Source organism: Anomaloglossus baeobatrachus, chromosome 4 (assembly GCF_048569485.1).
Source record: "Anomaloglossus baeobatrachus isolate aAnoBae1 chromosome 4, aAnoBae1.hap1, whole genome shotgun sequence".
Taxonomy (NCBI): domain Eukaryota; kingdom Metazoa; phylum Chordata; class Amphibia; order Anura; family Aromobatidae; genus Anomaloglossus; species Anomaloglossus baeobatrachus.
Window position 1 is genome coordinate 483344958 of NC_134356.1, and position 27070 is coordinate 483372027.

General features: G+C 45.7%; 1 protein-coding gene across 3 annotated transcripts in view; it reads left to right on the forward strand.

Moving 5' to 3' along the window:
* The first annotated feature begins 4338 nt into the window (after positions 1 to 4338).
* The window catches only part of CCPG1 (cell cycle progression 1), an 81786-nt gene continuing 59054 nt past the window's right edge, over positions 4339 to 27070 (forward strand). For 2 of the 3 annotated variants that reach the window (XM_075345755.1, XM_075345754.1), the window contains exons 1-4: positions 4339 to 4478; positions 22280 to 22344; positions 24327 to 24438; positions 24520 to 24599. In XM_075345755.1, the coding sequence (XP_075201870.1) occupies positions 22285 to 22344; positions 24327 to 24438; positions 24520 to 24599 (252 nt within the window). In that variant the 5' untranslated portion in view covers positions 4339 to 4478; positions 22280 to 22284. The remainder of the gene's footprint in view (positions 4479 to 22279; positions 22345 to 24326; positions 24439 to 24519; positions 24600 to 27070) is intronic. The other variant, XM_075345753.1, reaches the window with a different exon arrangement.

Below are 27070 nucleotides of genomic sequence, written 5' to 3' on the forward strand. Positions count from 1 at the left end.
TTTTGTATGCTAGCCAGGTACAGCAGGCAGGTACGGGCTGCCTATTTGTACCCAGCTGGGAACCAAAAATAGAGGGAAGCCCTTTTTTTTTTTTTATTTCATGAATTTAATGAAATAATTTTAAAAAAAAATGACGTGGGCTTCGCCCAATTTTTGAGTCCAGCCAGGTACAACTAGGCAGCTGGGTATTGGAATCCGCACTGCAGGGTGCCCAAGCTTTCTGCGCACCGCGCTGCGAATTGCAGTCCGCATCCACCCCAGAAAATGGCGCTTTTATAGAAGCGCCATCTTCTGGCGCTGTATCCAACTCTTCCAGCTGCCCTGGTGATGGGTGGCTCGCTGGGTAATAATGGGGTTAGGGATAGCTGTATATTATCAGGGGTCCCGCGCCGTCCAGTCGGATCCAATATCATCTGATCGGTTTGATGAAAGGCAAAGCGATCAGATGATGTGTCAGGTTCAAGGATGTGAATCACATGACACATCAGCTGATTGCATAGAAGCCGTTTATACAATCAGCTGATGCATCGGTGCCAAAAAAAAAAAAAATACACACGTCTCTGCTGACTCCCGTCCGATCGCTGCAGGAGCTGCCGGTAATCAGTGAAGCGTTCTCTGGGCGGTTTTTGCCCAACACGCTTCTTGCGACCCTATTGGCTATTTGCCATGAAACGCTTGATTGTTCGGTGATCATGCTTCAAAAGTTTGGCAATTTCAAGACATCTCACAATTTTGGACTTTTCAGAGCCCCTCAAATCTTTCTTCTGACCCATTTTGCCAAAGGAAAGGAAGTTGCCTAATAATTAAGCACACCTTATATAGGGTGTTGATGTCATTACACTGCACCCCTCCTCATTACAGAGATGCACATCACCTGATTTACTTAATTGGTAGTTGGCTCTCAGCCTATACAGCTTGGAGTAGGACAACATGTATAAAAAGTATCATGTGATTAAAATACTCATTTGCCTAATAATTCTGCACACAGTGTAAAACAACACAACTGAACTATGAATTCTGTCTTAATGTAATTAAGAAGCCTTCTTGTTGCTTCTTATTCCTAATTTTGGGAGACATAATGAACAAATAAGCAGCAACTCAGGAGTCCATTTTTTTTATTTTATGGAATTTTATTTTATGGATTACAGTACATGATGCAGGCCGGGCTTACACTGTATATACAGGATGCAGGCCGGGCTTACACTGTATATACAGGATGCAGGCCGGGCTTACACTGTATATACAGGATGCAGGCCGGGCTTACACTGTATATACAGGATGCAGGCCGGGCTTACACTGTATATACAGGATGCAGGCCGGGCTTACACTGTATATACAGGATGCAGGCCGGGCTTACACTATATATACAGGATGCAGGCCGGGCTTACACTGTATATACAGGATGCAGGCCGGGCTTACACTGTATATACAGGATGGAGGCCGGGCTTACACTGTATATACAGGATGGAGGCCGGGCTTACACTGTATATACAGGATGGAGGCCGGGCTTACACTGTATATACAGGATGGAGGCCGGGCTTACACTGTATATGCAGGATGCAGGCCAGGCTTACACTGTATATGCAGGATGCAGGCCGGGCTTACACTGTATATACAGGATGCAGGCCGGGCTTACACTGTATATACAGGATGCAGGCCGGGCTTACACTGTATATACATGATGGAGGCCAGGCTTACACTGTATATACAGGATGCAGGCCGGGCTTACACTGTATATACAGGATGCAGGCCGGGCTTACACTGTATATACAGGATGCAGGCCGGGCTTACACTGTATATACAGGATGCAGGCCGGGCTTACACTGTATATACAGGATGCAGGCCGGGCTTACACTGTATATACAGGATGCAGGCCGGGCTTACACTGTATATACATGATGCAGGCCGGGCTTACACTGTATATACAGGATGGAGGCCGGGCTTACACTGTATATACATGATGCAGGCCGGGCTTACACTGTACATACAGGATGGAGGCCGGGCTTACACTGTACATACAGGATGGAGGCCGGGCTTACACTGTACATACAGGATGGAGGCCGGGCTTACACTGTATATACAGGATGCAGGCCGGGCTTACACTGTATATACATGATGGAGGCCGGGCTTATACTGTATATACTGTACATGATACAGGCAGGCCTTACACTGTACATACAGGATGCAGGCCGGGCTTACACTGTATATACATGATGCAGGCCGGGCTTACACTGTATATACAGGATGCAGGCCGGGCTTACACTGTATATACAGGATGCAGGCCGGGCTTACACTGTATATACAGGATGCAGGCCGGGCTTACACTGTATATACAGGATGCAGGCCGGGCTTACACTGTATATACAGGATGCAGGCCGGGCTTACACTGTATATACAGGATGGAGGCCGGGCTTACACTGTATATACAGGATGGAGGCCGGGCTTACACTGTATATACAGGATGGAGGCCGGGCTTACACTGTATATACATGATGCAGGCCGGGCTTACACTGTATATACAGGATGGAGGCCGGGCTTACACTGTATATACAGGATGCAGGCCGGGCTTACACTGTATATACAAGATGGAGGCCGGGCTTACACTGTATATACAGGATGCAGGCCGGGCTTACACTGTATATACAGGATGGAGGCCGGGCTTACACTGTATATACAGGATGCAGGCCGGGCTTACACTGTACATACAGCATGGAGGCCGGGCTTACACTGTATATACAGGATGGAGGCCGGGCTTACACTGTATATACATGATGCAGGCCGGGCTTACACTGTATACACATGATGGAGGCCGGGCTTACACTGTATATACAGGATGCAGGCTGGGCTTACACTGTATATACAGGATTCAGGCCGGGCTTACACTGTATATACATGACGCAGGCCGGGCTTGTACTGTATATACTGTACATGATACAGGCAGGCCTTACACTGTACATACAGGATGCAGGCCGGGCTTACACTGTATATACAGGATGGAGGCCGGGCTTACACTGTACATACAGCATGGAGGCCGGGCTTACACTGTATATACAGGATGCAGGCCGAGCTTACACTGTATATACAGGATGGAGGTCAGGCTTACACTGTATATACAGGATGGAGGCCGGGCTTACACTGTATATACAGGATGCAGGCCGGGCTTACACTGTATATACAGGATGGAGGCCGGGCTTACACTGTATATACAGGATGCAGGCCGGGCTTACACTGTATATACAGGATGGAGGCCGGGCTTACACTGTATATACAGGATGCAGGCCGGGCTTACACTGTATATACAGGATGCAGGCCGGGCTTACACTGTATATACAGGATGGAGGCCGGGCTTACACTGTATATACAGGATGCAGGCCGGGCTTACACTGTATATACAAGATGGAGGCCGGGCTTACACTGTATATACAGGATGCAGGCCGGGCTTACACTGTATATACAGGATGGAGGCCGGGCTTACACTGTATATACATGATGCAGGCCGGGCTTACACTGTATATACAGGATGCAGGCCGGGCTTACACTGTATATACAGGATGCAGGCCGGGCTTACACTGTACATACAGGATGCAGGCCGGGCTTACACTGTATATACAGGATGCAGGCCGGGCTTACACTGTATATACAGGATGCAGGCCGGGCTTACACTGTATATACAGGATGCAGGCCGGGCTTACACTGTATATACATGATGGAGGCCGGGCTTACACTGTATATACAGGATGCAGGCCGGGCTTACACTGTATATACAGGATGCAGGCCGGGCTTACACTGTATATACAGGATGCAGGCCGAACTCACACTATATATACAGCATGCAGCAGGGCTTACTGTATACAGTCAGCCCCTGCCCATCATTGCTCCCATTGCAGTGAATAGACCAGCAGCTGTTCCTTGCATGGCCTGCAGGGGGCGGAGATGCGCCATTACTTTCTGAGCACTCCTAATCACGAGCACACAGTATAAAAGACAATATTATTGCAAAAAATACAACAAAAATGACTTCTAGAACTAACACATAAGATACATATCCAGCAGCCGACGTACCGCACAGACCGGAGCTAATGTGGAGCAGTACCGCAGCCAGATATCGCCTCGTCTGAGCCCTCACTCCCCGCGCTCTGTGCGCTTTCTGTTGTTATGGTAACAATGCCGGCGCTCAGCGTTCCCACCTCTTGCCCCCGCCCCTTTGTTGACAGCTTAAGATCGCGTGCTATGCCTTCTGGGAAATGTAGTTTATTACGTGCCTTATCGGTCTGTCAGCTTCCTGCTATTAAACTACAATTCCCGCCATCCGCTGCTTCCATTCCCCGCCCCTGTCCCTCCAGCTGCTCTGGTCCTCTCCCAGCGCAGATATTTTGTAGAGACGTCACTGAGGCAGTGGAGGTGACAGTACCCGAGCAGCGGCGGAGGAGCGCGGTCCATGTAAACACCAAGTCCCCGGGGCCGCCGCAGCCTCAGCGGTAAATGACCTGTTTGTGTCGGGGTTACGGGGGTGCTCGCGGGTCACCGGGGACATCGGCGGCCGGTCCTATCTGTGCCTGGCTGTGGCTGCTCGGTGCTCTCCTCGGTAAACACTGATGCAATGTGAGGGGATATGTCATAAGGCGCCTGACTGGCCGCGTGGAAGATGGCAATATTATGCTTTGTCCCTAAGGACAGGCGTCTCCATATGCTGCGACACCACACAGAGCGCATTTCTTATGTCATTAGCAGACGCAACTGCACGTCGTGACATCATCACGTGACATGACTGCTGGCTGTTATCGCAACTTCATGTCGTGACAGCCTCACGTGACATGCCTAGGTGTTATCGCTGCGTCTTCCATACTGTTACACTAGTGACAGTGACATAAAGTGGTAGTCATTTTGAATATAAAAACAAGTGGCGGCAGCCAATCAGGCCACAGCTCTTGTGTGTGTACAGCGGGCTGAGCAGTGAGAGCTGGATTCTGATTGGTTCCTCTGGTAAATACGGATCCCGGGTTTCTCTGTTGCTCCTGTAGTCTATCTCACCAGTGCATGCTGGGAGGTGAGGATTTACCACAGACTGAGGTCCCACAGGGACACTTTCTGGTGGTGCAGGTGAGTGAAGCATTTGGTGAATAATATGCCTTAGGAGAAAAAACCGTTAAACAGCTGTAGGCTCACTAAGGCTATAAGCACAGATTGGCTTATTTCTGCAGCCACCATGTTATGGAGCAGGAGGGGCTGAGCAGACTGATGTATATACATTCAGTATACCCTGTCTATAATCACCTAGTCCTCTGCTGTCCTGGCTGTTTGTCCGGTGCCAGCCCTGCGGGTGAGATGGGCGCAGCTTCCACTACACTGATTTCTCATATCCTCCTATTAGTGACTGCGCTTGTGTCCGCCTTGTACCTTATACTTTGCTATGGTTGGCATTGGTCACATTTCACTTTTATTTAAAGGGAACCAATACCAGGTTTTACCCCATAAACTAGCGGCAGTGTCATAATGCGCTAGGATGCTGATAAAATCCTACCTTTACTTGAGAAATCCAAGTCTTAATTGCAGAATAATTCTTGCCCAAACCTTCATAAATGGCGCAATTTGTGCTTGGCCTGGCAGGGACGTTATGGGTCGGGTCCTGTGTAATCATTCCTCATCCCGCCTTGCCTCCTTTTCTTTACTTAAATTTTGCGCTGCAGCCGCCATTACCTCTGTTGCCTGTGTGTACGCTGGGTAATGTGACGTTCTCTTTAATTAAATGGTGCCGGAATCAACGCATACTGTGATGTCCGGTGCCATATTACTGAGGACACTGGAGTTGATTATGAGCAGTGGCGGTGCATGCGCTGAATAAACAAATAAAATCTGCACATGGGCTGCCGCTGCTCATATTAGTTTCTGCAGTGTCTTCACTTAAATGATGCTGGATATCATGGTACGCCCATGTGCTGATTGATACAGGCGCCATTTTATTGATGGCAATGCCATAATAGCAATGGAAACGCTCCGCCAGCAGCGGTAATGGCGGAGGCGCAAAATTTAATTTAAGGCTAGGGAGAGGCAGGAATCATTACAGCACCTCCTGTACATTTGATTTGTGCTTTGGTTGAATAGTCCAAATACAGAACCTTCCAACTGCGAAATGTTACTTTCTCTAAATAGCCACCATGTTATGGTGTTCAGACCGATGTATGTATCGTATAGACCAAAAGTTTGGACACACCTTCTCGTTCAAAGAGTTATCTTTATTTTCATGACTCTAAAAATTGTAGATTCACATTGAAGGTATCAAAACTATGAATTAAAACATGTGCAATGAAATACTTAAAGTTTGAAACAACTGAAAATATGTCTTAAATTCTAGGTTCTTCAAAGTAGCCACCTTTTGCTTTGATTACTGCTTTGCACACTCTTGGCATTCTCTTGATGAGCTTCAAGAGGTAGTCACCGGAAATGGTTTTCCAACAGTCTTGAAAGAGTTCCCAGAGATGCTTAGCACTTGTTGGCCCTTTTGCCTTCACTTTGTGGTCCAGCTCACCCCAAACCATCTCGATTGGGTTCAGGTCTGGTGACTGTAGAGGCCAGGTCATCTGGCGCAGCACCCCATCACTCTCCTTCTTAGGCTAGTTTTACACTTGCGTTGGACGGGATCCGTAGCATTGCGTTCTGTGACGCATGCAACGGATGCGTTGCATATAGTGGCACAACGGATGCTACGGATCGTACAAAATAACGCAATCCGTTATAGGTTTTTTTCCTTGACTTTACACATCTGAGCATGCGCAGTTGTGTAAAGACGGATGCGTTAACGGAATCCGTCAAATGACTGATTCTAATGGAATCCGCTACCATAGGCGTCCATTATAAAAACAACGGACGCCGACGGAATCCTGCAGGTTGCGTTTTTTTGAAGTGCAGAAAAACGCTACATGCAGCGTTCCATCCGCCCGACGGTCACTGACGGTCAGCGTCAAAACAACTGATGCGCCGCGGGGCGGATGCAATGCAAGACCATCCGTTGCTATCCGTAGCTAATAGAAATCTATGAGGCATATAACGGTTTCCTGCAACGGTTACCGTAATTCCTCAAGGCTGCGGATAGCAACGGAAGCCGTCCAACGCAAGTGTGAAAGTAGCCTTAGTCAAATAGCCCTTACACAGCCTGGAGGTGTGTTTGGGGTCATTGTCCTGTTGAAAAATAAATGATTGTCCATCTAAACGCAAACCGGATGGAATAGCACGCCGCTGCAAGATGCTGTGGTAGCCATGCTGGTTCTGTATGCCTTCAATTTTGAATAAATCCCCAACAATGTCACCACCATCACACCTCCTCCACCATGCTTCACGGTGGGAGCCATGTAGAGTCCATCCGTTCACCTTTTCTACCAAAACACGGAGGTTGGATGCAAAGATCTCAAATTTGGACTCCTCAGATCAAAGCACAGATTTCCTCTAGTCTAATGTCCATTCTTTGTGTTCTTTAGCCCAAACAAGTCTCTTCTGCTTGTTGCCTGTCCTTAGCAGTGGTTTCCTAGCAGCTTTTTTACCATGAAGGCCTGCTGCACAAAGTCTCCTTTTAACAGTTGTTCTAGAGATAAGGTGTGTCCAAACCTTTGGTCTGTACTGTATATACAGTGGAACCTTGGATTACGAGCATAATTGGTTCCAGGAGTGAGCTCTTAAACCAAGTTACTCTTACATCAAAACGAATTTTCCCATAGGAAATAATTAAAATGCAGACAATTCGTTCCAGAACCCAAAAATATTTACTATATTCATACAAACTTATTACAATAATATAAAATAGTGTACTATATGCATATAAAATTACAGTATACAAATACAAAATACTGTGCAGTACAGTAAAGAAAATATAAAACAAATTAAACTGCATGTTAGGCCCATTGTTTCAGTACCAGTATGTTCAGTATGTACCCACAATCCTGCAGTGAGAGGTACACTATAGCGAGGGAAAAGGATGTACAGTATAAATATGACAATCTTTATTCTATACACAAAAACTCACCCCAAATGTATTCTCATCAAAATAAGGGCAGAACTAAGCCAAATGTGGGCTAGGAATAATGCACAGGCAGATTACAGTGCAAGCAATATACTGTACTGGTTAGCAGAGAGAGTACAATACTGTATCCACAAATGGATAAATGTACAGTGTAGTATATACTGTATAATAGAGTACTGTATACAGTAATTATGAACAGAAAGTTACCTCCAGGGTTACACATACCCGGGGGTGGGTCAGAGGATGAAACAAAGTGTGCATGGTGAGTATTTGCTCTTCTTGCAAATCATTGCTCGTAAACCAAGTTACAAATTTGTAAAAAGCTTTGCTCATCTTGCAAAATGGTCGCAAACTGGGTTATTCGTAATCCAAGGTTCCACTGTATATCTATATTATACTTTGTAACCTATGTATGCTATTATTGTGATAATATATATATTATATATACGAGATATATATATATATATAATCTCACAATAATAGCATCCATAGGTTACAAAGTATAATATATATATATAATATATATATATATATATATATATATATATATATATATATATATATATATATATATATATATATAATTTGCTATTTTGATTATTTGCACTCATCTTTTGGCACACAATTGGTTTTACACGCACACTTATACAAATAAAGCTGTCAGTCACTGATCGGACCGCCCACTGGACCAAACATCCAGGAACAGCAGAGGATTAGGGGATTTAATACACAAGTTATATTGAATCTATTCTCACAAAACTATACATCAGTCTGCTCCGCTCCTCCTGCTCCATAACATGCTGCCTGCAGGTTGATGGCATATTATGGTGACCTGTTCTCTTGAAGACTCCGGAGTACCTGCTGAGGTTTTCCTAGGTGAAGCTACTTCAGGAAAAAGACCACCAGCTTTTTACTGAAGTGGTTTTGCCCAGCAGATTTTCCTATCGCGGTCTCTGTGGCTGGGCCACCTGCATAATTTTTCACATCCACAAGTTGCTCATAAATTTTGTGACTCAGTGTTTTGTCTCAGATTTTTGATAAAAACACTTGAAGAAGGACCTCAGTTTTTGAGCAAAATTCGAAGTTTCAGCACAGTTTGTGCTCCAAAAACGCCTAAAAGAAAAAAAACTTACTGTGAAAATAGCCTAAAAGCTCTTAAATGGACTCTATGACCAGGTTTTTACTACCTAATCTGAGAGCAGCGTGAGGCCCTGTGCGCACTTACCGGATTTTGCCGCGGATATTCCGCGGATTTGCTGCATGTTTCGCTGCAGAAAATGTTCATAACATCTCTGCAGTGAATCACCAGCAAATCCTATGGAGAAAAAAAATCCTGTGCGCACTGGGCGGAATTTGACAGCTGCATGTTTTGCTGCGGGAATCCCGCAGCAAAAACAAGTGCATGTCACTTCTTTTCCGCACATCGCTGCTGGATTTCACTCCATTGACTCCAATGTAATCGTGAAATCCCGCAGGGAATAACGCAGGCAGCAAATTTGGTGCGGTTCACTGCGTTTTCCTGCGTTATTCCCTGCGGTATTTCGCGGTTTACCTCCGGTAATGTACATCGCCGGTCTGCGGTTTTGCAGGGAAGTGATGTCATTACAGGAAGAGGAAGCGGAGCAGAGAGTAAACACACACACATCACAGACACACACAGACATCACAGACACAGACACACACACACAGACATAGAACACAGACATCACAGACACAGACACATAGAACACACATAGAAAGAAAACGGAAATATAGAAAACAAAGAACGTGGGCTCCGCTGCATATTTACCGTCCAGCCGAGGTAAGCACACAGCGGCGGCCCGGTATTCTCAGGCTGGGGAGGGAGAGGGGCAGGGATAATGTCCCCCGCCTCACTCCCCCTCCCGCAGCCGAGAATATCAGCCGCAGCTGCCCCGGCACTGTCGCATACATTATGCGGCAGCATCGGGAGTGTCCTCGGCTCTTCCTGCCGCCGTGTAGCAGTGGCGGTCAGGGTAATATAACAAGGGGTTAATGGTGGTGGTGGATCACCGCCATTAACCCCAGGCTTGATCATGGCAGCGTCTATGTGACAGCTGACATGATCAACCCGTAAGTAAAGTGAATAAAACACAGACACCGAAAAATCCTTTATTTTAAATAAAACAAACAAGCCTCGTTCACCATTTTATTAACCCCTCCCGCAACAAAACTCCGGCGTAATCCACAGCTCCGACATAATCTCCGGCTCCGGCGTCCTGCACTGCTGACATCCAGCCGCAACTGTCACAGACACAGCGCTGAATGCAGCAGACAGCAGAGGTAATTACCGGTCATTTCCCACGGCCGGTAATGTGAACTCACTGCCGACCGTGGGAAATGCAGCGATCTGTCCTCTATCTATCTATCTATCTATCTATCTACTATCTCAGAATTAAATGACTTTTTTTTTTTTTTTTCTTTTCAATGTGCTTTATTGCATTGAATGCAATAAAGCACATCCCAACCCGCACGCGGCAATACCGCGGTAAAACCGCGGCAAACCGCATGCGGTTTTCGGGTGCGGTTTCCCGCGTTTTTTTTACCGCGGGTGCGGTAATCTTTGAGAGCATGTGGAATTTTCTCAAGAAAATTCCATTTCCCAGTGCGCACATAGCCTGATGGTAGAAAAGAGACCCTGATTCCAGTAATGTCAGTGGGCTGTGAAGTGTAGCTTTTTATAAAACGCAGTTTAATCAGCAGTAGATTATCATTAGAGGACTACTTTGTGTGTGCTGCCAGATAGTCCAGCATATTCATGAGCTCTGTATAATTGCTACATCTGCAGCAGAGAAAACATTGATTTTATCAAAATGACAGCAAACAGCCCAGTAAGTGACACATCGCTGGAATCAGAATCTCGGTCTCTACATTATGCTGCTCTCAGATGGGGGAGCACAAACCTGGTGACAGATTCTCTTTAAAAAAAAAAAAAAAAAAAAAGAACATTTCCCTAAAAAAGGATCGTTTTTGCAAACTGGTTCTGCTTGAAAAACTTGTCAAACTTCTACAGGTCAAACAAACTGTGTACATAACCCCAGGCTGTGATCACAGTTGTGTGGTTTTTATTTTTATTTTATTCAAATTGAACTGTCAAATGAGATGTGAATTGTGGAATATAAGAATTGACGAGCAGGCAGCGCACTTTCTAAAAGGAATATTAGCAGAGGGAGTTAAAGGTAAGGTGTTTCGTTTTTTTATTTTTGTATTAATAGTGATTATGAAATAAAGTATTTTTAATACAAAATTAAACTCATTGTTTTAGTTTAGTTAATTCTAGTTTTACTGAAGCACTGTGGGCTGCCATCTTGGATTTGGTGTTTGTAACTACAGTTTCTCACCTCCTTTATGGCAGCCCCCTGGGCATAGAAGGCCGTTGTCGGACTCCGACCCTATACTTTAACATAGAGAAGGTGTCTGCTGTCATCTGGACGCGCCCCCTGGGCTGTCCAGATCACAGCACAGGGAGGAGATCAGCACCATCTTTGTGGAGCACAAAGTGTATGCTGTGTGCTCCACTTTCCCCCTTTCACCTGCCTGGATGGATGGGGTGAGTACCGACGACGGGCATCGGTAATTGCACCGTATCTGATCCTCCCCCGCCGCTCGCTAACTTCCCCCGCTCCACTTACACCACCTCCGCTGACTTTCCTCCTCCCGTGCTGCTCACCCACCCTCCCAGTGTGTGCTCCCCTCGGACCTCCGCTGCTATGGACTGTGATCGCTGACAGGACAGGCTGCCTGGGGCACAGGTCTGAGGTGAGTGCATGCGGCTGGGAGTGGTAATTGCGGCTGACATCTGCAGCTTGAGTGGCACTGCACTACCAATCACCTTTCCTCGCCGCATGTCACCTCAGACTTCCTATCCCGGCCGGCAGCACAGTATATGGGGGAGCTGAATACAGAGAGGCATAGGGAAACAGTCAGAGAGCTGTGGGGCATTGTGATACAGTCAGCGAGCAGTGGGGAATTGGGATACAATGGAGCACTATGCAGCTGGCCTTAGTGACACTTTACAGTAGACATTAGGATCACTTTGCGGCCAACAACAAAATGGCTCCACACTGTGAACCTAAACTTCATTCCCTTATCTTTTTGGAAAAACCCAGATTGGTAGGGTGGGTGACATCACACACAGGAGAGCAGATTCCACCCACTTTACTGCAGTTGTAATGTGAGCTAGTTCTACAGTAGCTCTACAACAGGATTTCAGCAGCTGCTCCCCCTAGTGTTTAACAGTGGAAAATATTAAACTTTTAATTTTTTTTTTTATATTTTTGTCAATTAAAAACAAATATTATTTAAACATATAACATTAAAACATTTAATACTTTATATTTTTTCAGTAATTGAATTTTTTTTTTTTTTTGACGACCCCTTCCCTTTAAGTTCTGTGTAGAAATTCAAACTGTAAGGAATAGCGGGAGCTTTCAGCTCTGAAGCTTGAGGAGTTCTGAATGCAGCGCTAGATGATAATAGTTTATAAATTGCTATAGTACATTTGTGCAGATAATAATGTAGTTTACTTAGTATTTTGTGCATTCTATGATTGATCTGTAAAAATAATGTTCAAAGGTTAAAAAAAGTGTGTATTTAAAAACCTGTTAGTGCACATTGCTGGGACTTGTTCTGCTTTCTGGAAATCAGTATATGTCAGCACCGATGGTTTACCCCGCTAGTAAAATAATTTGAAACACTTTGAAGTCTTTATTTGGTAACCACATGACTGACAGCTTCCCAGGTCAGAGCTTGTGACGGGACCAACATCCCTAGCTATGTATTATTCCATGTATGTATCTTGTGTTACAGGGAGTCTGCCAGCCAAATACTGGTTAGGAGACTTAGGCTGGCTTCACACATAGCGACAGCGACGTCGCTGTTACGTCACCATTTTCTGTGACGCAACAGCGACCTTGTAAGTCGCTGTTATGATCGCTGCTTAGCTGTCAAACACAGCGACGCAGCAGCGATCATAACGTCGCTACATGTGCAGAGAGCAGGGAGCCGCGCACACTGCTTAGCACTGGCTCCTTGCTCTCCTAGCTACAGTACACATCGGGTTTATTAACCCGATGTGTACTGCAGCTACATGTGCACAGAGCAGGGAGCCGCGCACACTGCTTAGCGCTGGCTCCTTGCACTCCTAGCTACAGTACACATCGGGTTAATTACCCGATGTGTACTGCAGCTACATGTGCACAGAGCAGGGAGCCGCGCACACTGCTTAGCGCTGGCTCCTTGCACTCCTAGCTACAGTACACATCGGGTTAATTACCTGATAAGTACTGCAGCTACATGTGCAGGGAGCCGGCACTGGCAGCGAGAGCGACGGAGGCTGGTAACGAAGGTAAATATCGGGTAACCAGGGAAAGGGCTTCCCTTAGTTACCCGATGTTTACCCTGGTTACAGCTTACCGCAGCTGCCAGACGCCGGCTCCTGCTCTCTGCTCGCTTCATTTCGTCGCTCTCTCGCTGTCACACACAGCGATGTGTGCGTCACAGCGGGAGAGCACCTTTGAAGAAAACGAACAAGGGCTGTGTGTAACGAGCAGCGATCTCGCAGCAGGGGCCAGATCGCTGCTCAGTGTCACACACAGCGAGATCGCTAACTAGGTCACTGCTGCGTCACCAAAACCGTGCCGTAGCAGCGATTTCGGTAGCGATCTCGCTATGTGTGAAGCACCCCTTAGAGCTCAATGTAAACACCTCTGTGTTTGGTTTTATCATCTTTGTGAAATAAAAGTCAGGTGCTCACTACTCATGCAAGTGGTCCCTAATGCTGAAGTCCTCAACAACCCTCTCCCCTCATGTCTTGGGTGCTAGCTGTACTGTCCAGTTGGGAGAGCACTACAGCCATCACTCAAGGACACCGGGGAGGGATTCTAGATCACTTGCATTATTTCAAGCGTGTATTTACTGTACGAGGGGCTGCTGATAAGTCTTTGGTCTTGTGATTTTTTTTTTTTTTTTGTTTCTATGTTGACAAATGTTACATCACATCAAAGCCTTATGTGTCTAATATATGTTTTCAAAATTGTGTGTGTTGCTTATGGCAACAGTGTTCTACGCACGCGGGAAAACAAAATGGCGGAGTCTAATGCGATATGCACAGCAACTGAGAGAAGAGGAGTGATACAATTTTTGTTTCTGCCAGGAAAGTCCGCAAAGGATATTCATGGTGATATGTCGCAGACATTGGGGGATCAATGCCCTTTATATTCCATATTACACAAATTAGTCTGATTATCCCCTGCTGATAAAATATTGATTCTGTTGACACTGCAGCAAGCTGCTGATGAGGGGACACATACCTGGAATCAGGCTCTTTGCTGCTACGGTTTGTTATTCTCAGATTTAAATCGCAAAAATCTGCTGACAGATTCTCTTTAAAGGAAATCTATTAGCAAATTTCTGCTATATAATCTGAGGACAGGTGGTGGGATTAAAACACTGAATTCTGGGATGTCACTTATTAGGCTACTTGCTGTTGTTTCCACACTATGACGCCAGGAGATTATCACTGTGTGTCTGCTAACCCAATCATCCCCCTCCTGTGATAAGGCACTAGCTATCAATATACGAGAGCTGTGGTGTGGGTGGGGTTAGCTTTCTGAGCTCTGCTACATCTAAGAACTGTTTCACAACTGCTGCACCCAGAAAACGAAATGACACATCGCTGGAATCACAGGGTCTCTGGCTATATTCTGCTGTCTCAATGAGGTAGCAAAAATCTGATGACAGATTCCCTTTAAAAGAAGAACCAGATTAAAACTTTTTTGTTACACGGTGATGTTAATAAAAGCATGCAGAATGTCAGTGCTTGGTTTCAAGTCGCTTAACATAGCACTGTTTGCATTTTGCAGACTCGCTGCGGACATACTCTGTGTAAAGTTTGTTAATTTTATTTGTTGTAAAAGGGTGGGGGCTGATTGCTTGTGGAGACCCCCAACTGATGCAGGTAGTCGCCAGGCAAAACTACCTTAAAATGGCATGCAAATCGGCTCTCATTGAGAATAAAAATTCTCTAGCGCCTCCCACTGGAGGAAGCTGCTCTACAAGTCAGTGTCCAGCTTGAGCTTTACAGTGTGGCTAAGGATGTGGGGCAAACCAGAGTCTTCTCCAAAATAGAAGATGCCTCTGCAGACAGATGTTTGAAGGTTGTTGCCCCTCATCAGTGCAGAGCAGGGGACTGGTGGGCTGAGACGTATGATGTTGGTTGCATGATCACTGATAGTTGGCCTCCTTCAGGAGAGGTCATTTAGATGCCTCTTTCACAAAGCTCTCACAATGCGTATATGATTGTTTATTCGTTTGCAAAAACATAGTATATTAAATTTCCTGCATTGTTAGGGTTTTATAAAAAATCTCACACCCACCGTGCTTTGTGTGTACGGTGGAAACTGAACTGCGTCGCTATATTGCAAGCCGCAGAGTCAGTGTGCCTTGCTGTAATTATGGCTTTTATTTGCAGATTTTTCCTATTGACTTAATTTAGATGTGGGAACTCTCCGTTGTGTTTCTGCAATGAACAAGCAGTATGTTTGTAATCCACACATGACACGAGCAATAAAGTTTTATCAGCCCTTGGTAACCCCTCATACAGGAATGTTCAAATTAAAATGGCGCCAAAAAGGGACAAAATCCACAGCAAAACGTTACCTGATAAACTACATTACTGTGCTAAGAACTCAGATAAACTTAGCTAACTGGTGCAAAACATGCCGCATAAAACAAACGCCAAATACTGATGGTGGGAACTTCACCTAAGGCTCGTTTCACTCTTGCGTTGGACGGCTCCCGTTGCATTGCGTTGTGTGATGGATGCAACGGATGCGTTGCATATAATGGCACAACGGATGCTACGGATCGTACAAAACAACGGAAAGCTTTTTTTTTTTTTTTTTCCTTCTTTACAGTTTTACCGGCAACAGACTATTGTGAACGATCAGCTGATCGCTCTCAAAAGCCGGCTGCTAGGCGATCATCTGAGCGCTCTCAAAAGCCGGCTGCTGGGCGATCATCTGAGCGCTCTCAAAAGCCGGGCGCTCAGCTGATCGTTCGGCCACCAAGAGACAAAATAAAGTTTCTGTGATTATTTTTCACTGTGCATGCGCTTTTTTTTTTAATAATAAAAAAAAAAAAAAAAAAAAGATTCCGCCGCTCAAAAAACGTTACATGCTGCATTCCTTCCGCCCGGCGGAAGCAACGCAGCGTCGGCCGGCGGAAGCAACGCAGGTACTTTTGGCTCAATCCGTCATCCATACAAGTCTATGGGAAACAGCGGAATCCGTTAACGGATTCCGCTGTTTTCCAAAAGGGCAGATTGCGCCAGAAGTAATTAATTAACGCAAGTGTGAAAGTACCCTAAGGCTCTGCACGTTAGCTGGGGGTCTCTTCAAGAAGAGAAGTGCCACCTAACCCCGAGAGATGCATGTACCATATAATACTAGTGAGAGCTCTGCACATTATAGTAGATGAGGCACAGGATGTCTGACCACAAGGGATGCTCTGGTAGACATTTCCATACCCTCCAGCAGTTTCATTTTCTTGTAGTGCTGTGAAATAGGCAGCTCGGTGTTATGATACTTGTAGATTGGTAAATGAGATCACACGAAATATGTAGAAAAGAATGAGTCCTTTTCCCACATTGATTTTAGTGGCCGGCCATTCTGCCTGGAAACCCGTCCATGGTAAATGTTGATTAGCCCCATTGATTCGGCCTGCTCTGCTCATGGATCTGCGGCATGTCACTGCAGTTATGTAAGGCTTCATTGGATTTCTGCCATGGATTGTTTTACAGATTTGTTTCACGAGCGTGAAAATCGGACGAGTGCAATGCGAGAAATTCTCGCATTGCACTCTGACCAATGTTAGGCAATGAGGTTGAGCTGTTGGTCAGCTTTTCTCGCATCCAGATTCTGGATGCGAGAAAAGCGGCAGCATGCTGCGTTTTGCTGCTACCGCCGTATCTCTCGCACCCATTCAAGTGAATGGATGCGAGAGATACATCGGACTGCACTCGGATGTTATCCCAGTGCAGTGCGATCTACGCACAGGCTGACAGTGGAGGAGATGGGAGGATTAACCCCTCCCTCTCCTCCGCAGCGCCTGCACTCAGCTTCACAGCTGTGACCCGATCGCAAGATCGGGTTACAGTCGCATGACACCCGGCTCACGCTCGCAGCAGAGCCTGAGCCGGGGGACATTAGCATATCGCATCCGATGCTCTAGCATCGGATGCCATACGCTCGTGTGAGTCCAGCCTTAGTGTGAACATACCCTTCTAGTGGATTTCCTCCCCAAACATTAAAAGCAGCCTGTAATGAGGATTTTATACCTCACACTAATGGCATGTTGTACAGGGGCTTTCATTCTGATTAAATCTATACCGTGATTGTACAAATACATTTTGCAGTTTTTCGAGAAATTCAGCTTTGAAACCATATGCGAATGTGCTGCTGCAAGTGCACTGTCCACCCTGAAGCACTTGTCTCATTGTCATCTGACTACTGGCTATTTCCCTCCCTTCCTCCCTTCCCAGCCTGCCTCTGTGTCTGACTGATCACTATTGTTTCAGGCTGCTTTCACACATCCGGTTTTTGCAGTGCAGCTCAATCCGGCTCAAAAACCTATGCAACGGATGCGGCGAAAAAAACAAATCCGTTGCATAAGTTTTTCCATGCGGCCCGTCCGTTTTTTGACGGATGCGGCTTAATACTGAGCATGTGCAGTGCAAAAAACCACATCCAGCAGCCGGATGCGGTTTTTGCCGCAGGACGCTGCATTGTCCATAGGCTTGCATTGTATATCGCGCTGGATCCGGCGCAATGCGGTTTTTTCGCCGCACAAAGAAAGTGCCAGGCAACGTTCCATCTGGCCGCCGCATGGGCTAAATATGCCGCATCCGGCAAAAAACGGATGCTACGCAAGGCCATGCGGCACAATACAACGTTAATGCAAGTCTATGTGGAAAAAAACGCCACCGGCGGCAAAAAAAAACGGTTGCGTTTTTCTGCAAAGCGCCGTATTGTGCCGCTCAGCAAAAACCGGATGTGTGAAAGCAGCCTCAGTAACTGGCTTTCCCTACTGAGATCTCTAGCCAGCAGCGTCACTGCCTGGGGCCTAGGGTCCTCATGGCATCGCAAGGTCCGGACTGTGGGGTAGGGGAAGCAGATCACTAAAACTAGTCACTTGTCAGTCAGACCCAGAAGGCAGAAGAGCTGCAAGTGCATTTGTTCCACCCCAACACATTTTTAGGTCCTTTACATATGATTTCAGTGCTGCATTTCTCATGCTGCAAAATGGATATTTACAATGAAGATAATACTGTACAGTTATTTTATTGATACAGATCATTGGAGGAGTGAGAAGAGTTGAAAAGAACCTTTCAGGTTCCCCTACCTCCAAAACCCCCACAATAATACTTTAGATTTCTCTGTCTACACTCCAATAATCTTATTTGTACCAAAGCAACTTTTACTTTGCCAGTTGCCATATTTAAATGACCCAGAATTAGTTTGATGGGCATTGCTTCCCCCAGACTAGTTGACCTCAAAACTTGTAATCCCGTCCCCTCCCAGGCATGAGTGACTTCCTTCCACGCTGTCCAAGTTATTCCAGAACTGCTGCCAATCTTGCACATGTTCGCAATGTAGTACCAAAAAGGAAATTCTCTACCGATGTAAAATAAATGGTATGAAAATATAATTATATACAACCAAAAAAGATAGTGTGGTCAAGGGAGACATAGGCAAAAAATATCACTAGTAATAAATATGTAAAACGTTTTAATTGATAAATTGCATGTAATAACATTAAATAATGAGAGTGAATTCCAACAACATACACCTAAACAGGTATATCATCTGAAGTGACATATACTGATCTTGTGATATAAATTCAAATGGGTGCCTGACACAGTAAATGAGAAAAAAAAGTGTAAAAAAAAAAACAAAAAAAAAAACAAACCAAAACAACTGTGTCTGGGGGGAGAGCCTCTGGAACACACCATTGGCCTGCTATACAAAATGTTCCAGATTGAGTTGTCTGGACGGGAGGATGATGGCCCTTTCTTCTTGAAATGGGAGGTGGATTTGGGGAGACCCACCACGCATGAGGAAGGCTCAAAAATATTACTCTTTACCCACAAGTCGTCGCTGGATGTAGCGTCACAGGAATGGGCTACAAAATAGTTTCTAGGTGGTATCACTACCCCTCCAGAATTCATTCCATGTTCCCATCTGTCTCCGAAGAACGCTGGAGATGCTCAAACGATAGAGGCTCATACATCCACATGTGGTGGTCTTGTCCTCTCATACAATATTTTTGGCTAGACGTGTTTGCCCTTCTGAATAAAGTGTCATCCACTAGGTTTGAGCCGACGCCGGAACTGGCTCTTCTATCCTTAAGCAATATCTCGATCGCCAACTTCAAGAGAAGCCTGTTAAGGCATTTTTTGACGGGGGCAAGGAGATTAATCCCAAGGTACTGGAGGCAGACCAAAGTGCCCTCGTGGGCTGAACTGGTGGCCGAGATGAACCAGAACCATAGGATGGAGGAGCTGGTCGGCCAGGCGTCTGACTCGGGGGAGCGAGTGTTCAGGCTGTGGGCGCCGTGGATTATGTATAGAGAGACACCAGACCTGGTACATTGGCTTCAAGCTTCAGTTGGGGGCGTGAGACCTCTGTGATTGTCCATTCCACAAAACAAAAGTGCCGGGGGCTGCACACGACCCAGACGAGACATCTTCTTGGTCCTTCTTTTCTTTTCCCTCTCCCCCTACATTTCCTCTTCTCTCATCTTTCTTTCCTCTTTGTACACTTTATGTTATGTTTACATTGTTAGACAGGATTGCCATGTCAGGCACTTTGTGCATCTACGTTGCCTCCCCTTTCTAAACGAGGCTGCATACATTTTTGTATGGGGGTCCGGTTGTTGGTCACCCAGTGGGCATCATCTCCAAAGCAAAGCTATTACATGGGTGATGATGGTCTGACCTGAAGTGTGTAATCAAAGGAATTATTATGCAACTAGAAAAGTGTTGTATTACTTATTACCTCCAAGATTTGAGTTATTCTACTCTATATCATATGTTGCCTGTCCTATAACTTGTAAATCAGGTTTTATTCGAATAAATACATGTTTGTATGTATGTATGTGTGTGTGTTTACAGTTTACTGGCCTCCATTAAACTGTTAAAATGTATGTATAACAGTTTAATGGAGGCCGGTATATGAAGCTGGTGTTAGATTAACAGGTCAGTCAGTTGCATATTAGATAGTAGGCCTAAAGAATGTAAGCCCGCAAGGGTAGGGTCCTCTCCCCTCTGTCTGTCTATTGTAACTTGTATATGTGTTCTGTATGTAACCCCTTCTCATGTACAGCACCATGGAATCAATGGTGCTCTAAAAATAATAATAATAATAATAATAATAATAATAATATAATTAATAGGTCGCTGTTCATAATGAAAACATGTTATCTGAACACAAGTGCAAAAAAAAATGCTAAATCAAACTGGCTAGTGCCTGGATTTAATTATTCTGTGAATAGCTTGTCATGTTGAAGCAACAATTGTAAAGAGTCAAATAGGATAGGAGAGAGCACAAGCACCTCGTCGTACGGTTCACCTCACTGGGCTTCATTAAGAGTTTTCCCTGAGCATGTGCAGAAAAGTCAGGTTTAACAGCGTACTGCACATGCCCAGGAAGCTGTAGTGTCTTTTAAATGCTGCTCCACACATTTACATAGGATTCCCTGGCAGTAAAGATTCCTTTCTCAAAGATCTTTTTGCTTTAGTCAAGGTTGTACACTAGTATATTAAATCAATTTATGATCTGTGCTGGTCTGACCTCTGGAACACCCATTGATCCTGTAATGAAAAGTCTACAGCATGGTATCCCATTTTAGGTTTTTGCTGCAACTGGCCATATTCACTAAAATGACTGTTCTCACCTGAACAAATAATCCACAAGATAAGTCATAACCTGCTGATTGGTGAGGATCCCACCTCTAGAAAACCCACCGATCCCAAGAATGGGGCTCTGAAATGTATTAACAATTGCTCCATTCATTTCCTATAAGATTGTCTTAGGCAGGCCCATAGAGAATGAATGGAGAATTTCAGAGCCTTGATCCTTTCATTAAAGGGAACCAAACATCAGGATTTTCATGTATAAGGTGCAGCCAGTGCAGTACTGGCACTATCAGGCACAGTGTGTACATACCATTAGTGGGCAGCTTGGGTGTTTAGTCAGTGAAATCCAACTTTATAAAGTTTGAAAATTCGTGCACTTTTTCATTGACGTGTGCACTTCTCTCCTAATGTCCGGGCGTGTTATGGACATTTATCCCCTCCCCCGTCCCCTGTTCCTCCCTCTCACTAGCCATATGTAAATTTCTCTCTTCAGAAACATGGGGCCGGGGTTGGCGCCTGCGCATAGCGCTTATCTCCGGCGCCATATTTCTGAAGCCCGCTGTACTTAGTATTTTGCAGGAGAAGGCGGCGCATGCGCCCTCGCTTCTTCAGATCCCGTTGTGACCGCGCGTGGTGACAACAGGACTGCAGAACAGCTGATGAGAGGACGCGATTAGCTGCAGGTAATCGCGTCCTCTCATCAGCTGTTCTGCAGTCCTGTTGTGACCACGCACGCTCCCGCGGTCCCAACGGGATCTGAAGAAGCGAGGGCGCATGCGCCGCCTTCTCCTGCAAAATACTAAGTACAGCGGGCTTCAGAAATATGGCGCCGGAGATAAGCGCTATGCGCAGGCGCCAACCCCGGCGCCATGTTTCAGAAGAGAGAAATTTACATGCGGCTAGTGAGAGAGAGGAACAGGGGGCGGGGGCGGGGATAAATGTCCATAGCACGCACGGACATTAGCAGCAGAGGTGCACACGTCAATAAAAAAAGTGCACGAATTTTCAAACTTTATAAAGTTGGATTTCACTGACTAAACACCCGAGCTGCCCACTAATGGTATGTACACACTGTGCCTGATAGTGCCAGTACTGCACTGGCTGCAGCTTATACATGAAAATCCTGATGTTTGGTTCCCTTTAAGTGATGGCATATCGTAGTATTCTGCCATCTTCTTTTTAGGAGGAATACCCTCTACACCTTGCAAAGGGCGCTTTTAGTCTCACCGTTATGATAAGGCATTGAATTGCGATAGATTGTTGATTATATTGTCTATATCAATCTATCATATAATATATATAATGTATATAATTTTTTTTTATTTTTTTTTTAGAAAATATGTCTGGGAACTCAAGTGATAGTGAATCATCGTGTGGATGGACTATTATCAACCATGAGGTAAGCTATTCTTCTCTGGGCAGTGTTTACTGTCGGCCTTCTCATCCTGCAACCTGAACATAATCTGCATAAAGATATGCCAACATGGGCAACACGGCCATCATCAGTACTCCATGTACTCTATATCAATGAAGCTGAAGGCTGCCAAATAGACTGTAGTGAATGGGGGGTGGATGTCGCTTACATGCAACTTTTTTACAGGAATAAAGACAAATTCCCTAAAAGTGATTTCCAAAGTTTCATAACTTTCCATGCTGTTGAAAATTATTTTAAATGCAATTGTATATAGATTACTAGATGGATTCTAGTGCCTTGTTTGGTGACGTATGTCTTGTGTATTTCTTGTCCAGACATTCTTGTGCTGTAATAATCCCCAGCTTCCGGTGTCTACAGGGTCAGTGACTGCATATACGAGATGGGCACATGTACAGCATTCTTTGAGGGCTCATACATAGGGTCAGTAACCGCATACATGGGACGGGCGTGGCTATAGCGCTATAGTCAGTAACTGCATACGTGAGATGGGCGCGTGTACGGCGCTCTTTGTGGGCTCATACATAGGGTCAGTAACCACATACATGGGACGGGCGTGGCTATAGCGCTATAGTCAGTAACTGCATACATGAGATGGGCGCGTGTACAGCGCTCTTCATGGCCTCATACATAGGGTCAGTAACCGCATACATGTGACGGGCGTGGCTATAGCGCTATGGTCAGTAAACGCATACATGAGATGGGCGCGTGTACAGCACTCTTTGTAGGCTCATACACTCCTTGTAGGTGGTTGTTTAATGATCGGCCTCTGATCTTCCCTGCCCGTTGCACAGCTGGGACTGACCCTTTTCAGGCCTTAAGCTGTGACACAGCTATTACTGTGCAGTGCAGGCGTCATGTTGTGATGACCCGCTATGTAGGAATGTAATGGATACTGGTCGCTGTGTTCAGATACCGTTATTCATCTGTAACACCCAACCCCGTACAACTCTACTAGAGGCAACTTGGGTCACCATTGGACTGATAAACAATGGTAGATATAATTGACAAAAAATGTTTAAATTGTTAGCTATGTTTTTGAATCCCAAGATCGTACAAAAGTGGAATTGCTAATCAGTGTGTGACATGAATACACTCCAAAGAGTCTCTACAAATGTAGTTGTATTGCCCCTCAAAATTATTTCACACAAAAGTCACTAAACGCCAAAACCACAATGTAAAGAAAAATGCATGGCTGAAGAGATGGCATCAATGAGGCCTCCCGAGTGTATTGGGGAAGGTATAGGTGGGGAGCTCTTTATGATCACCATTATTTCAGGGATTCGTTCATTTTCTTTGGCATCGTGCACGCCATTTGTTTTATTTCACGTTTGCTATGCTGGATCTGGTGGTGTTAATGTGAAGAGTAGAATAGTGAATCACTATGGTACAGTCTAACTCCACACTGACACTGCTGCCATACAGTGCCGCTCTGCAGTATTCCTGACGCCACAGTCCACCAGCCCATGGTGAGCAGTGCCTACATAAATTATTTAGCTGATGAGCTGTTTTTAGATCCTATGTCATGTGTAGCTCAGTTATTATTGAAAGGGATTTTCCTCCTTCAGGGTGAAGTCATTCTTTAGACAGTGTTATTACCATGGTCTCCCGCAGACGTGCAGTGATGTATACGCACATCTACTGAGAATGTTCAATATCCGCTATTCTTGCAATGGTGGGCACCAAAGAAAAAAGGAAGACTCCCATAAAATCCAGTATTTCCTACAAACTTGAATAATACTTTTTGCCGATGTGGAGCTGGGGGCTGACCATTTTATCTGTTTTTAGAGACTGTAAATATCTTACTAGTGGTTTTTGATCAGCTATCCTAACAATTTAATAGTGGGTTTTGACTAAAGGCTTCTCACAACTGTAATAAAAGTGAAAAACTCCCTGATTTGTCCAAATGTTTTTCCTAATAAATGAATTCTGTTCTGTATATGTATTAGGGCTCGGACATAGAGACCCTACACTCTGAAATCGGGCCATGCCCAAAGCTCGCTGAACACAGTGCTACGTGTACTGAGAACGTGCAGCCAGATTCAACCGAGAGATTGGCAGGTAAGAAAATAAGAGCTTGGCTTAGAAGATGTTCCCCGTGTAAAATCCCAAATGCCTATTAACACTATATATTCAATGCAGATGTCTGCAGGGAGGAGGCTGCTATGTCTAGTGTGGAAAATCTGCCCTCCACTTCAGAAAATCATCCGGGAGTCGAAGAGGTATTGTATTATTCACATCTGATCAGTTTATAATGGCATTACTAATTGTAAGGCAGTGTTCACACACAGCGGTTTTTCTGACATTTGAGAACACTCATGTTTTGTTTTTTTTGTTTTTTCCTGACTGTATTTGAGCTCTGCAGCATTTTTGAAATCTGCAATATGTCAGATCTTGCAGGTTTTTTTTTTTTTCAACCAAAGAAAACAAACAACGCAACAAACAGGTCTTGCTTTGTTTTGGATGACTTAGGCGGCTTTCACACATCCGGTTTGAGCAGTGCGGCACAATCCGGCTGTGAAACCTATGCAACGGATGCGGCGAAAACACCGCATCCTTTGCATAAGTTTTTACATGCGGCCCGTCGGTTTTTTCCGGTTGCGGCACGCTACTGAGCATGCGCAGTGGAAGAAACCGCATGTGGCGGCCGGATGCAGTTTTTCACGCATCGCGCCGCATCCGGCGTCCATAGGCATGCATTGAAAAATGCGCCGCAGCGGCCGGATGCGGCGCAATGCGTTTTTTTTTGCCGGAGCAAAAAACGTGCCAGAGAACGTTCCATCCGGCCGCCGCATCGGCTAAATCTGCCGCATGAGGCAAAAAACGGACGGAACGCAAGCCCATGCGGCACAATGCGGCGCCAATACAAGTCAATGCTGGGAAAAACTAAACCGGCGGCAAAAACGGTTTCGTTTTTTCAGCAGAGCGCCGGATTGTGCCGCACTGCTATAACCGGATGTGTGAAAGTAGCCTAACCTTAATTTTATTAATCCTGTACTATATATACAAATCACATGTAAGCCGCACCAAAAAAAGCAGCAAAACCTGTGTCTCAAATGCAGCATTTTTACTACCATCGGAGCAGATTTTGCCTGCAGAAAAAAAGGCTGCAAAAACACTGCATGTGAACATAGCCTGAGGCTTGTAAGGCTGTGTGCACATATTGTAGTTGTTTTTTTTCATTAATCAGAATTGCACAGCTTACTGAGGAAATAAAATGTTATGTGTCATTCGGTGAGTACATCTAGACTTGCCCCCAATTAATAAACCATTTTGAAGCGCTGTTACAATGAAAAGAATTAGGAAACTCAAAAGTAATAATATTTTTGGGAGGAAAAGGTTGTGAGGACCATAATGCATACATGTGGGCACGGCTCCCGTGAATTTGTAGGTGTTAATATTGGGACATAATTTTTTATTTATTTTTCTTTGTCGCTCCATTGGGAGACCCAGACAATTGGGTGTATAGCTTCTGCCTCCGGAGGCCACACAAAGTATTACACTTTAATAAGTGTAACCCCTCCCCTCTGCCTATACACCCTCCCGTGAATCACGGGCTCCTCAGTTTTATGCTTTGTGTGGAAGGAGGCACACATCCACTCATGCATTCTCATATTAGTTATGTCGGTTGGAAGAAAAGAGGGCCCCCACGGGGCCCCCGGCATGTTCCCTTCTCACCCCACTACGTCGGCGGTGTTGTTAAGGTTGAAGTACCCATTGCGGGTACAAAGGCTGGAGCCACATGCCGTCTCCTTCACCATCCCTTAGCGGCTCTGGGAGAAGTGGGATCCTAAGCGGTCATCCATTTACTGGGACCGTGCTCCCTCCGCAGCCCCTGTGGGAACCTGCCGGACCGGAGCCTATTCAACCTCAGGGACCGGGCCCTGCAACTCAAAGGTACTCTGTGTCCCCATTGGGGACTATGCAGGGAGCGCACCTTCTTCCCGGAAGCTGCGGCAGCTGCTGAATTGAGAAGGCCGGGGGACTTCTGCGCCGACCGTGCCTGCTTGTCGGGCGCGGTCTCAAATTTAGTCCCCGGCTTCATCGCGGCCTAGTCGCAAAAATCCCGCCCCCGGGCCTGCCTGTCAGGGGTAAGGGCGGGATTACCGACCTGACGTCGGATGTGAGGGCTGGAGCATCCTGCATGTTTTCCTCCCCCCTCACTGATCACTGTGGGGACCCCAGATTCCCGCACTTTCCTGGCGCCGCCCACGGCTCCACTCCTCCCCTGAGAGCTCCGGCAGCCATTTTTTGGCATTCTGCCGGTGGATGCTTCTCAGTGAACAGCTCTGCAGCTCCGGGGGACCTAAGGCAGGGAATCTGGAGGACACACTCCGCTTGTTAGCGGTCGGTAAGCCACACCGGTCACCCGGTGCTGGTCCCCCTAGGGTGCCGGAATAGATACATACACATATATATATATATATATATATATATATATATATTATATATATATATCTGTTCGGTCGGGCTGTATACCCCTTTTTTCCCATATACCCTCAGTGATCACTCTCCTAGGAGACAACAGCATGTCGTCCACAAGGAGCAAAGCTGTTAAGGCACAGGGTTTTTTTGCGGCCTGTACCTCTTGTGGGGCTATGTTACCTGCGGGTTCCACCTACCCTCACTGTGAGCAATGCTCGACCCATGTTTCGCTTGCTCAACCGGAGCCTCGGTCACTAGTGGGCCCCTC